General features: G+C 34.6%; 1 protein-coding gene across 3 annotated transcripts in view; it reads right to left on the reverse strand.

Annotated features, from left to right (window-relative positions):
• Positions 1–1,068: 1,068 nt before the first annotated feature.
• FNDC3A (fibronectin type III domain containing 3A) overlaps positions 1,069–14,841 on the reverse strand; it is a 238,390-nt gene continuing 224,617 nt past the window's right edge. For all 3 annotated transcript variants that reach the window (XM_054586338.1, XM_054586339.1, XM_054586340.1), the window contains 4 exons: positions 14,596–14,808; positions 11,773–11,939; positions 10,536–10,663; positions 1,069–3,649 (listed from right to left, as the gene is read on the reverse strand). In XM_054586338.1, the coding sequence (XP_054442313.1) occupies positions 3,335–3,649; positions 10,536–10,663; positions 11,773–11,939; positions 14,596–14,808 (823 nt within the window). In that variant the 3' untranslated portion in view covers positions 1,069–3,334. The remainder of the gene's footprint in view (positions 3,650–10,535; positions 10,664–11,772; positions 11,940–14,595; positions 14,809–14,841) is intronic.

A 14,841-nucleotide genomic window follows, 5' to 3' on the forward strand; every position in this document is an offset into this window, starting at 1 on the left:
TTGAGTGAGCACGTGGCCATCACATTAGAAGTGACTGAGTACAGCAATAAATCTGCATCAAATTTTATGTTAAGCTTGAACATTCCTCCATGGAAACTATCTGGATGATTCAGAAGGCTTTCGGGGATCATGTAATGAGTGCAGAGAACTAAAAGTATGGAGCACACACTTCAAAGATGGTTGAGAATCTGTTGAAAGTGACCCATGTTCTGGAAGGCCTCCAACAAGCCTTCACCTGAGAATGTTGAACATGTACAGGCTGCAAACAACAAAGACTGGTGACTTACAGTGCTAGAACTAAAAGCTGATCTGGGGATTCCAAAAAACTACCGTTTGAGATTTTCATGCAGGATCTTGGCATGAAATGTGTCATGGCAAAATTCATTCTTCAGCTCCTGCTACCAGAGCAGAAGGAACATCATGTTGCAGTTGCTAATGACTTGATTCAAACCACTACCAATGAACCAGATTGCCTCAAGGAGGTCGTAACTTTGAAGGAAACTGAGGCATCATTGTCCTATGTCCAATGTTTACTGTATCTTCTTCAATAGATGTCTATTTTTCATATTACATGGCTGGATACATTCTGGATAGCTGTTACACACAAAATCTCTTCCCCAGCTTAACATTTAAAACTTTATTGTAGTGTCTACATTTGTGGCAATTAGAAAGGTACTTGGATTTTTAAAAAGCAATGCATCCCCAAATTAGGTCTGTGGAATGGAAATTTTAACAGGGAATGAGTGAGAGGGAATGTTGAACTTTCTTGTGGAGGACAGACCTGGGGGGAAGATGGCAGTGCCAGTATAGTTTCTGGGCCCCTGGAGGTGGGAGAAAGGAAGTAACTAGGAAATAGGTGAAGATACAGGAAAGATGAGGAGAGGTCAGAGATTTTCTTTCCAATGGGAAGTTTACCTAAGACTCATCCCTATACTTTCTATGTATAAAGAAAACAAGATATCTAATAAACTGCACAAAATCAAGTCACTGGGATAAAACTTCTAATTTTATTCTTTAATCTAGTGGTATCTACCTTCTTGAATATGAGTCCTCAAATCTTCTGCTGGGAAAATTATTGTAAACACATTTGTAACAGTGGAGACCTTCACATTATCCAAAAGAGGCCACAAATAATGGCTGTATATGAATACAATAAACACATCTCAAAAAAGAATGATACAACTTTTATTTTCCATGGATTTTAAAGATACCTTTTGCTACATAGTTTATGTATTTTTATGATAATATTTTTCATTTGTATGAAGTTCAACCTTATACAATTTTAAGGTGATATGTTTGGTAGTGTATCTATAATCTTTAAAAAGTTTAGAGTTTTTGGAATGTACAGTATATGAGGTAAAATCAAGATTACATTAAAAATTGTTTTCTCTTCTGCACTAATTTTGCAGTGAGGCTCAAATGGCAAGTACACTATTAAATGACATTTACTATCAAAAATAGGAGTTCATTTGCATTACTATGAAAAACATAAGCCACTGTAACTGCCACAGTGGCACATTTTACCATTTTAGACATTCAACTATTATAGAAATCTCTGGGCTATTACACTCAAACTCATTTGTACTGCCAAATGTGGCACCTTTAAGAAGTTTCTAGAAAACAATCACAATCACTTGTTTTTAGGGAAGTTATCAGCCTATACATAAGAGATTAAATTTAAATAAAATGTAAACATACAGTATATTATAGTGACAGATCATCCTTACCATTTCGAAAGGCCAAGTTTATCCACTTCTCTTTTGAACAAAGGTTTTTTCCTACAGCATGAATCATTTGACATAAAACAATTACAACACATGCCCATTCTAATACAAGGGAAATTCTTCAGAGGATCTTCAAAGTACAAAACATATGTCCTTTATCAAAGACTGACACAATTGTTTGGTAATCACTAAAACGCTAACCTTAGTAACTAAAAATTAGTGATTCACTATCCTAAAATTCAAATAATAAATTAAAAAGGCTAGTTACAAGTGTTTTACAGATAACAGATGTGCTAAAACAAGAATTTTAGAAAGTTTCATTACAAGCTGTATTATTACTGGCAGTCATTGACATCTATACAAGATGTACAATGTGATACTTGACAAAATACAATCCGACCATCCAAGAACTCACAAATGCAAGCTCACAAAACAATGAATTATGCAACTGCAAAGTGCTCTAATGCAACGTTAACCACATGCAATCAACAATTTGGAAGTATCCAGACAGACATTACATTAAACATTAGTTTTTTAAGAAAGAAAGCAGCTTGAAGTTTACTGGTGCAAATTAATTTTGTCTTTAATCTGGTGTCCCAAACAGAAAGGTTAGGTTTGATTATGAATTCTGATGGTGATGGCAGTAGTTATGGGAGAAGCAGCGAAACTTATGGGAGTTCTTCAAAATCAGCCGATACCAGACAGATGAGTGTACGCGTGTGTATTTCTACACTTTGTATGTATAGTTTATATATAAGCCACATATGTACATGTGTGTTCATATACACATACATAGTTCAAATGTTCACAAAACTAAAGTAGGTTTGAAATTCAGAGTTGATTATGATCACTTTAAAAAACTATCAAAAAGCCCTCTGTTCTTTTCCATGTTTTCAAAAACTGAAGAGGTGTCTTTTGAGTAAACATTAAATTATTTTAGGCCAAGTAAACTGTCTGTGCTTTCTTTAAGTGATTTGTCTGTAAATTCATGAATATATAGTGTAACAAAGAACTCCACATTCATCTAACAGGAGGCTTTTTTTTTTTCCAGGCATATTCTTTCATCCAGTTTTTGTTTGCTAAGCTCCTCCAGTTATTCATCATAATCCCACTTACCAAATAATTAAGACAAATGAGGAGGTAGAAATACAGCACTAGATTGCTTTCACAGCATCAGACTTTAACATTTTTATATAGCATATTAGTGTAAATTTTAATCATTTTGAGTCGTTTACTAGGTAATAATCTTTAAAACAAACAGATCAGGTTGTCAGTGTTACACTCATGCTGACTGGTCAAAATATCAATTATATATTCTTGCCTCTTAGAAAGTTTGTTTGACAAGGCATGTCAAAAATAAAAGTAAAAAAGAAAGAAAAAAAGGAAAGAAAAAGCCTAATCGAACAAAAAATAAAAAACTGCTATTTCTCTGGCTTGTATTCTAATAAAGTGCCTCTACCTAACAATATAAGCACTGAAAATGGCAGAATGATGTACCATAGTCTCAATGCCAGTGCTAAATGCCACTGTTTTTGTAAAAGCAATATAGAAATAATTTTAGTACGTGACAAAATAAAATGTAATACAGTATTAAAAATAAAGTTATATTTTCACTTGATTACAAAGTACTGAATGATAAAGGCAATCAAAATGGAAAAGAAAGCAAATAGCACAAGGATGATGGCTGCACACTGCTCGTCACTAACTGCTCGCCGGGTCCTTACGCTTTCCACAGTGTCTCTGCTGGTGCTGGCTGGTGGTTCAGTCCTCTGAGAGATGAAGAGCACTGTTGTACTGTAGGGACCTACTAGGTCCTGATGCCCCCCTGATTCTTGGCACTGTCGGATGGCACACACACGGAAACGATATTCACAGTTCAGCTGAAGGCTTGAATATCGGAATGAAGAGTCGGGACCCTTGTAAATCTGCTCATAAGATATTAGAAAAAGAATTATGTGAGGAGGCTGGGCAGAAAATCTGTGTTAAAACTGGCTAGTTTTAGAATTACTTTTTGACATGGAAGCTAGTGAGTGTCACTGCTTTAATCTTTTAAACGATATCTAAAAATACTTATCCATTGAAGAACTTACCTGTCTGCTGTATAAGGCAGGAGAAATTGAAAAGTTACAATTTAAGATCTATCCTCACAGAGCCTGTACACCAGGTAAGAAGTGAAGATGTGCCCTTAAGTAGCTAGAGAACAAGCAAAATCAGCCCACGGCATTTCCCTGATTTCCTCAAACATAAGAAAAACTTTTGTGAAATCATTTCATGAAAGGAGGAAAGATGGCTAATCTTGTTTCCCTATTATATCTTTACACAACTGGTTTCTGCATAATTTCAAATATATTTGTTGAACGAAAAAATTAATGAATGAATAGGGAGATTTCTATAGCTGTCTATGGCAAATCATCTAATAAGCTTTGAGAGATCACTTAGAATCACAGAACTGGATCTCTAAACCCAAGTCTTCCGCCTATCCCTTAGAAGGAAATAACAAGAATGGAATTCCATGGATTTTCAAGAGTGTGTACTAGTGATTGAGAATAAGTATTAAAACTGGTCACGCTGGGTCCAAGCTGTGCTCTACCACTTTGCACTCCATGTGATCTTGGATGGTAATTATGATAATAAAATAAATTACTACTTGTTAAAGCACTTAGCACAGTGCCCAGCATAGAGCAAGTGCTCAATGATATAATATAAATGATACATGAAGCTATCATTTTCCTGTTAATGAGTCTCTTCCCTCATTCTGCATGTGGGAAAACCAAGGTTCACAGTGCTGTTCCACTTGAGTTCTCCCCGTTAGTTGGTAGGCTATAAGTCAGATTAACCAAAACCCGGGCTAGCATTCTTTCAAGTAATTTTAGCTGCCTCAACAATAACTGTGTTCTGAATCTAAATTTTTTACATACTGGTTTGCTCTGGAATCCAGCATATAATAGATACTTAATAAAAGGCAAATAAATTAGTGAATTGTTGACCATTTTTACTTCAAAATGTATTATTAGTGTATGTTGAGAAGATACATCAAGGAACTTTTATGTAAGGAGGCAAGCCTTAAGATGCATCTTGAAGAAACTGGTGAATATGCCTTAGTTCTGAGGATGCAGATGAGCATTTCAGGGAGTGGGAATGTAGAAATGGTTCATGTCTGGGTAATGGTAAAGGATTAACTTCAGTAAAACAGAAGGTTGTATTAGAATGCAGTGTGAAACAACGTATACACAATGAGGCCAATGTAGTAAAAGTATAACGGGTGATATATTAACATGGTTGGCAGAAAAAATGCAACAAATGGCATGAGGGTGATAGGTAAAAGATTTGACAGAGAGGAGCAATATGTTAATACCCTAGTTGGAAATTTAGGTTTAATTCCACAGGGGCCACTTTAGGTGTGCGATATTTAAAAAGTGTTTAATGAATCCTGATCATAGGCTGAGGGAGGAATTGAGGGAGAGGGGCAGGACAGGGCCTCTTGCTGCAGAAAAGCACAAGGTTAGGAGGCCTTAGTATAGTTTTTATGGATCATTTTTAGAAGTGATTTTTACTTGAGTAAGAGTTAACAGCCTATCCTCCCTCCCCCTCCAATTCTTCTAAGAGTTTAAAGCTTGAACACCAAAATGTTAGCATTTACGATACTGATGAATAACAAAGTAGTTGGAGGAAGGATCTTGGGAGGGAAGATGATGAGATGAAATTTTCAATTTCATGTTTTAGATGTTAGGGAGGATACCTAAACAGGGAGCTATCTTATAGGCAACTATAGATACAACACTGAAGGAAACAGATGAATTTGCTAAAGCTAATTTAAAAAGGTTTCTATACCTATTCTAAACCTAAGTGAAGCTGTTCAAAATAAGCCTCAAGCTTGAGATAAGCTGGGTTAGGTATTAAAGTGAAAATAAGAATAAAATAAGTAACACCACTTCCACCTCTCCCACCCTTTTCACATTAAAGTAAAATTTTTATGACCTTACTAAACAAAGGGCAAGTAAAAACTCTAATTTGTAATTTTTTTGGTCCACAGCTATTGTTCACAGACAGTACTACATACAATTAAAACAAAACAAAAATAAAACAGCCCCTTATTTGCTAATCAATCAACTATCCGAAAGTGTGGCAAATATCAATGCAGATTTACAATTAAGAGAATGGCAGATAAGAGATTACTGCAGGTAAGTGTTTTCACTTTGCATTTTAATTAAGAATTACAAACTAAATTCAAGTTTGTGAAGTTTGTGCATGTTTAGTTGGCTGAGAACTTTGAAACAGTATGTGAACTGAAACAGAACTTTACAGGAAAACCTTTAAAGAAAGTTCATAGAAATTGGTATATGTCTTTATTTTAGCTTTGTGACTATATCACAACATGAAGAAAGTAACAACCGTAGAACTGGGGACAATAAAAATGAAACCAGTACCTTACCTGTTCATATCTATCTGTATACCCGCAGAACTTATCTGGTTGACTAGATTAATTTACTAAATACTTTGATTGATTAGCAAATAAGGGGCTGTTTTATTTTTGTTTTGTTTTAATTGTATGTAGTACTGTCTGTGAACAATAGCTGTGGACCAAAAAAATTACAAATTAAGAGTTTTTACTTGCCCTTTGTTTAGTAAGGTCATAAAAATTTTACTTTAATGTGAAAAGGGTGGGAGAGGTGGAAGTGGTGTTACTTATTTTATTCTTATTTTCACTTTAATACCTAACCCAGCTTATCTCAAGCTTGAGGCTTATTTTGAACAGCTTCACTTAGGTTTAGAATAGGTATAGAAACCTTTTTAAATTAGCTTTAGCAAATTTGTACTTTGAATACTAAAATTCAAAATAGTCCTGCTATTTTTTAAGGACGTGTATACATATTTACTATCAAAGATAACCACTTTTGAAACTGTCATTGCAGAGGAATAAATTGTTTAGTTACTCTTACTTTCTGTGTACACTGCATGTCCATAATCTAATCTTACACTGAGTAATATGCACAGTACACATTATTTATAGCAGTAACTATGAGAATGATTTTGATAATACATTACTTTTAGACTGAGTGCACTTATTTAAACCTTTCCTTAAGATTATGCATTTGATTACATTTAAAAGTAATTATTCATTATGACATATAAGGTATATACACTGTCATACAATTTGGCACATATGGTCACATGTGATCTTTCTGTAATTTATGAGTATACTATTGCAAATAATTATTTTGCAGTGACCAATGCACGAAGAGAACAGTAAAAACTCTCATAAACAACTGATTATAGACAACCACATAGCTCTTGTTTCTACCATAGTCCCCTTTATTATTGCTGTGTGAGTTGCGAGTTTGGAGCTTTTACAGCAGTTCTTAAATTTATTGTGCATAAGCACCATCTGGAGCTTAAAAAAAAAATTGGGTCCCACTCCCAGATACTCAGGTTCATTAGGTCTGAAGGCTACTCTGAGGAGCACTTTTTTGAGAATCTAAGTTCAGAAAGGAAGAAGCTGTATAGAATCCAACAGGTCTCTGTCCCAGTACCCATTCTCTGACACTGCCAACAGTATCCTGGGATGGAATGGGTGTCAAACTCTCCCTTACCCAGCCTTTGTACAAGAAGAAGCTAGCCTGCCTCTTAATTCCAGAGGTGGGTCCTGGTTGGCTGTAGCCCTCGCGCAGGCACTGGTTCAGGGATGGTTTTGTAACCCAAAGTGCTGTCCCTGCCCCCCACCTCCAGCCAAATATGAATGCAAGCTCACTATGGCTGAGGATAGCCACTAAAGACTGTGAGAGAAACCATGTCCCTGATAACTTGAGTTTCTGTATTGATCAGTCCTGAAGCCTGACTACCTTCAGGATTCTCCCCTAAAATATTTACACTTAGTTGCTTATAAGCCAGTTTGAGTTGGTTTTCTTGCAACATAATGATCTCTGACAGGAGAATACTTTAGGTACAGACTCCCGGGGGGATTGATCTGCTTTGAAAGTGACTCTACTGTCCCCCAATATTTTTATTTCACCTTGTCATACCACTTGCAATGCATTTTGGTTAAAATGTACTGCTTTTAAAAACACATATACTTTTGAGAAGATTAAAAAGCCAGCAGACACTTGACTTCTGGCATGAATTTTCCCAAGCAAATGGTCTTCCTTTAATGCCATTAAGGTCAGCTATACTGTATATATGGGAGTTACATGTATGAGAAGGGGAGGCAAGAGTCAGATGGAGAGTATAATTTTAGAGAACAAGCGCAAGTCTACATGAGGTGCTACACAGAAGGGCACAGAGCAGCAAGAAGGCAGCACCGCTGACTGATCAAAGAGGGATAAAAGAAAGGGAAGAATGCAAAGAAATCAATTTGTTTCTAGTTTTAGCCCAGGTTCACAAGTACTTGCTGCCCTGCCAATTTGCTCCAAATCCCCAAACCCAGCAACACTACAGGTTAAACAGGATTTTAGAGGCTAGCCTAGAAACTCAACCACCAACTTACAAATAAAAATTCCCCTTCTTAAAAACATCAACAGTCCCTACTGTTACAGAATGAAGACCCACGTAAACCTCACCTCCTCCACTTATACACACCATTCTTCAGCCTTACTCAAGTCACACCTGAGAGTTCACAGTTCTTCCTAAGCTCACCAGTCCCCCAAAAGACTCACTGAAATGACATCCTTTTGGAAAATATTACAAAGTCTAGGTAGAATAAATCATTGCTTTTTGTAACATAGGTTTTATCTTCATTATGACTTTTTATTTGTTTGGCAACATAAAATGTAATGTTTATAAAATTTCTGCTTGCTTCCTAATATAATTCTAAACTCTCTTGAAATTAAAACAGTAACTTAGCAATACAGTCCCTACCCCAATTCTTCATATGCAGTATTTAATACATGTGTGTTGAGTGTCAAATATTAAATATCAAATTCTATAAATGAAACAGAACTCTCAAAGACTTTCAAACTTTTGAAATATAATTTGCCAATAAATTGTAAAATTTTATAAACATTTAAGAGATTTAGATGAGCATACATACAATGGAGTTCTAAGGAAATTAGTATTTTAAGTTTTCTAATGTGCTTACGGTCTAAAGTAGATGAAAGTGATGACAGGGTTTAGCTTTTAAGTTAAATTAGAATTAGGACTGCTCTTTCATGTACTGATATGTTTATTAAAATCCATATACTCAAATGTGGGATCCCTATTTCCTTTAAACATGTAATATAATTTCTTTAATATTAATTTTCCTTCCTCCTTGGAAGGAAACCTGCTTATCTGTAAATTATACTCAAATCTCATTATGATATCAATTTGTTATGGCCTAATAAAGAAAAACAATCACTTGCCAAATTTAATATGACTCTTTGGGGCCTTTTGTAATATCAGTTAAGAAAGTATACTTTCACATTTAACAAAATTCAAAAGAAAAATGTATCTATATTGGAAAATATTCTATTATTAATAGTTATAATGGAAGATCCAATTAAAGATCAATGACTAGTTTTCTAGTTGGAGGAAGAATACAAGATGAGATACTAAAATCAAACAACCCAGCTTAGAAGTGCTCAAAATCAAGGCTGAGAGGAAAAATAGAAAATCAGATGAAATAAATACAGAAATTAGGCTTCTGAGTCATACAAAAAAGTTCTTTATCTTCAAAGTATCTTGGCCAGGAAGTTGATACTTCCTCTAGGCTTCCACAGTAAGTGTGTCTATTGTTATATTCACAACACTGTATTATAATTATGACTATTACTATTATTGTACAAGTCCCCTTAATGATCTCTCTGCTTCTCTCTACTCTAGCCAAAATGATCTTGTGTCTGATCATGTGACAACTTGAAACTCTAGAAGTCAAAATCCTCTACCGGCTTCTCATTTTACATGGAGTGAAAATAGATAGTATAGCCTATAATGCCCTACGCGACAGCCACACCACTCAGACCCCCTCTCCCCCACCCCCATTCTTCCCTTTGCTCATACTGACCCAGATTGTTCATTAAATTTAACAATCATACACTGACTCAGGGCCTTTGCATCTGTTGTTTCTTCTCTTGGAACACTCTTAGCCCCATATTTACTTCCTTTGGGTCTCTGTTCAAATGTCATCTGACTTCCTGTATAAAATAATACTAGACTAATCTCTCCCCCCAGTACTCCTCATTCCTTTAACCCAGTTTTATTTTTTTCTCCACTGCAACTATCACTATCTAATATAATATATATACTGATGTGTTTCATTGCTTTTAGTATCTCTTTTTCTACTAGGATGTAAGCTCCATGGAGGCAAAATTCATGTTGATTCATGTACTTGAGTGCCTGGTATGGAGTTCAAGAAATACTTGTCAAATGAAGGAACAATGTGTTTGAGCGTAGTTCACAGCCAAAAGATTTTGAATCCTGAGGTACTGTGTAGTTACTAATCTTTGGAACATCGTACTGAACAAATTTTTTTCCCCCAATTACAGTTGACATACAATATTATATTAGTTTCAGATGTACAACATAGTGATTAGACATTTATATAACATGTGAAGCGATCATCCTGGTAAGTCTAGTACTCATTTGATACCATACACAGTTAATACAATACCCTATGCTGTACTTTACATCCTATGATTATTTTTATAACTGGTGATTTGTACTTCCTAATCCCTTTACCTTTTTCACCCCCAACCCATAATCTTGTGACTATCCATTTATTCTCTCCATCTAAGAGCTGAACAAATGTTCTTGAATTGACAGTCAAATCTGGCATTGAAAAATTTATCAAAATGAGAAAGGTAAACATATATATCCACAGAATTATATCTTGGCACATACCTGTTTGAATTCAGAATCTTTTCCCACCATAACTTGAAGACTATAAATTACTGGATCGCCTTTCATTGGCTGTAAACACTCCCATGTAATTTCACAAATGTGATCATTTAATTTCTCTATTTTGGGGGCTACAGAGAACAAAAAAAAAAAAAATAAAATCTGCTCTACCTAAATTTTACTGGAAATATTACACATACACTTGTTTTAATCAACATCAACAAAACTTTAAAAATCAATTATTAAGAAATAAGTATCAGTGAATTTTAAAAATCTTCAGAGAAATGGTTAATGGTTTACTCTTACTATCTTCAGCCCATACAATCTATGTAGTTAGATAGACTAAAAGATCTGTCAAGATAAGCACTTTCTTACTAAGCTAAGAAGCCAATGGAGGGGTATATGGCAGTTCAAAAACAACCACGATGATACTTTTAAGAGCATAACTAGAACATGAAATTTATAATTTAATCTCCTAAGAGGATGAGCTGAAAAATACCTCTAGCTCTTTGACCATATATGACTGTCTCCGTCAACATTATTGGAAACACTATTCAAGAACAGTCCTCTTAACTATGGATCTGCTTAACAAATGGTATATTCAAGTACATGATCCAGAACATTTTATTAAAAGTCTTTGTGATTTGTCCTCAGAGTGTTAGGAATTTTAGTGTTTTTGGCTAAATGCAGTCTTGCTGCAGTCACTTTAAATAAGAACCCCTCTGAAATTAATTTTAGAGATATTTGTATATACAAATGTATATGTGTGTGTGTGTGTGTGTGCGCACAGAAATTTAATTTGAAAATTCAAGTCAACTAAGGATTCATGTTTTGCTTAACAGATAACCTTGCTCTCTCCCAGAAACCCCAATGAACGAATGTAACAATGAATGAAGAACAACCCGAATTTGTGATTTCTTTCCTTAACACTAGGAGAAACAGTTAATGACCCTATTAGAAAACTAGTGTATTCAATTTAGTATTTTTGTGTTAGATTATTAAAAAGGTGAATGCCAAAAACCAGTACTTGTCTGAGTATCAATGTGTCAGATATAATAGCTTTTATTATTGAGTGAAACTACCAGCAGGTGGGCTTATCTATCAAATTTCTTTCTTATAATTTAAACATTGGACATATGCTGAATGATAACTTTTAATAACAATACATAAAGCACTTGATGAAGATGCTTTTAAAAATAATTTATTGTTAAAGAAAATAGCTTCAGTATGTATAACTTACCTTTCAAGGCAGCTGGGACAGATTTTGGAGTAGTGAAAATATATTCTTGGGAGAGAGGACCTTCCCCTGCTTCATTACAAGCTTGAATACAAAATTTATAGGATGTTGACTCATTAAGTCTTTGTACTTTGTATGTATGACATGGACCTCTGTACAAGGATACAAATCTAAAACAGAAATGATTCATTAAAAATAACCCTTGACTACCTTATGTTTAAAAACTACAAAAAAGTACATGTGGTACATTATTTAGGAATGATAACTTACTCCTAGAATTTAATGCCTGGATTGGCTTGTCACTCCAAATAAATACGTGTTTTTTCACCACATGTTGAAAATCACAAAACTGGTAAATTTCTTAATCTGACATGGTTTTCTGAAAAATTGCTAAATTTCATACCCAGCCATGGTAATGCTTTCTTTTCAGGCTTCTAACTGCTGTGTTTTAATGTACACATTTTTATATACACTCAGAACACTACAATTTTCATTATAAATTATTTCTATCTGGAGTCATAGGCATACAATTTGTCACATAAAAGATTCCAAGACATAATTTTAGTTGATCTGGTGATGTTTTTTAGACATTTACATAGTAGTATGAGTGAATACATTATTTTCCACAAATTATTCACCTGAATTGTTTGATGGGACGCTTAATATTATATATGTTACCTCTAACTTGAATGTTTCCCAGTATTTTTGATTGGCTGTTTTTTAAATTTTTGGAAGTTGGGGAATGAATTCTCATACAGTTCTAATAGTCTGAAAACTGTAGGCAGGTTAAAAATGAAATATTTAATGATCTGAAGTAACAGTAATTTCCAAGAAGCAATAATTGAATAAGCCTTGCCTTTTTAATTGTGTGTGTATATTTAAAGATAGGGAAAAAAAAACCAACCTAGTTTTAAAACCACTGTTGAAAAAAGCTGAACAATGACACAACCTATGGTCAGGAAACAGCATTCTAACATTATCCCATCGCAAGTATAAATAGAAGGCCAGTAACTACAGATATTAAATTGATTTGTCAAATTTATATAGTAAACTCACAATATCATAAAAATTTTAATTTATTTTCCATAGCCAAGGCCACTAGCCATACCCTGTAACAATCCTCTGGGTGCTAGCTAAATATTAATTAAGTGTGAAGTTCTATAATAGAATATAGACTATAGTACAACTGATCTTTAATAGAATCTTTATTATTTTTCAAATACTTATTAGACCCGTTTCCAGTAAACCTTCTTGTACTACCCCAAATGTAAATGCTAGAAAGGGGATGAAAAAAACTTAAAAAATTAATTCACCCAACAATAACAATATATATTAAAGATAAATGGTTATACCAAAACACTATGGCAAAACAAATTCTTAGAGATAAGGTTACAACGAGTATGTAAAATTCTGCCAAGAACAGAGGTGAACATTCACTGAGGCATGAATTTCAGGAAATGATCAATACTGTCTGCTCTGTGTAATGCTCTTAGTCAGTGATAAATTGTTTAATTCCATATATTTTCTAAATGTGTAAGTATTTCTGCTAGAGGGTACTTATACCATGAATAAATATTCCATTATTGAATACTTGACTAAGAGACAAATCCAACACAAAAAACAACGCAGCCTTGGGAAAAACTGTTGCTAATACTCTGAATCCATCAGATATACAAATTGTTTATAATAAATTAACTGAAAATAGAAAAGTAATGTTCAAATTCTTAAAAAAACTGCCCTGGCTGGTGTGGCTCAGTGGATTGAGAGCCGGCCTGCGAACCAAAGGGTCGCTGGTTGAGTCCCAGTCAGGGCACATACCTGGGTTGCAGGCCAGGCCCCCAGTACTGGGCATGTGAGAGGCAACCACACATTGATGTTTTCCTCTCTTTCTCTCTCCCTTCCCCTCTGTCTAAAGATAAATAAAATCTCTATCTTAAAACAATAGAAGAGTAACAGCTGTGCAGGGTATATAAATGGTGTTAGTTATATGGGATATACTGGCAATTAACAGCCCTAGATTCGCATTTGAATAGTGTATTATTACAAATATTTTGAATAACACTAATTCAAATGCATGATTTAGTGGGGTAATTTATGGCATGAATGCAATGAAAATGTAAAGGATGGTGGCAAGGGTAAGAATCTGAATAACAAGGGAACCACATAATTAATCACACAGTTTGACTGAGATCTGACCCTGAGGAACTGAGCTGTATTCATTTAGTCTGCAGGCCCTGTGACAGGGGTGTGGAGGAAAATGAGACCTAATCCCTGACCTCAAGAATCTCAGAGGCCTTAGTCAATCACTTACTGTAAAAATCGCCTCTTGTTAGAATTAGCAGAGATTATGTTTCTTTTACTAGCATAAAGAGAGTAAATATTTAAAGCAGCAATTTTCATTGGGTGCCATAAGAATTTTTAAAGCATGCAAAACATGCAATTACATGTCAAATGAAAATATGACAACAGCCAACACAACAGCTGTCCAGTGTGAATAGATGAAACTTATAGCTTTTTTTTTTTTGGGTGTGCTGCACAATTTTACTACTTAGTTTATATGTGTCATGACATGAAAAAAGTTGAAAATCACTGGGTTAGAGATGTGAGCCAAGCAATAGAATAGCCCCTTTAATTTTCTCTTTTGGCATCCCACTCACTAGTTAAAACCAGAACATCTCCATCGGGTCTTCTAATGCTTCAAATACAGAATATTTAAAAATTATTATGCAAATTCTGTTTTTGAAAATTATTTACTTCTATTGTTTATAGAAATTTATATACTTAAAACCCAAGAAACTATACAAAGATGCACTTAAAAATACCTACCTTCCATTCTTATCCACCATCTGAAGGTGGTACTGAACAGAATCTGTTGACAGTATCTTTGGGGTTCCTTCTCCCCATTTCAGCTTAAGGTTCTGGTGGCTGAAGGCAACACATTCCAGACGAGGTGGATCAGGAGGGAGGGGCTTAGTTTTTAATTTTATCATGTGGCTGAAAGGACCAGCTCCAAGGCTGTTCAAGGCTTGAATTCGTATTCTAAATGCCACATAAAGAAGAAAAGTTTAGTTT

Source organism: Pteronotus mesoamericanus, unplaced genomic scaffold (genome assembly GCF_021234165.1).
Source record: "Pteronotus mesoamericanus isolate MK-2021 breed Mesoamerican mustached bat unplaced genomic scaffold, CSHL_Meso_final contig_94, whole genome shotgun sequence".
Classification (NCBI taxonomy): Eukaryota; Metazoa; Chordata; class Mammalia; order Chiroptera; family Mormoopidae; genus Pteronotus; species Pteronotus mesoamericanus.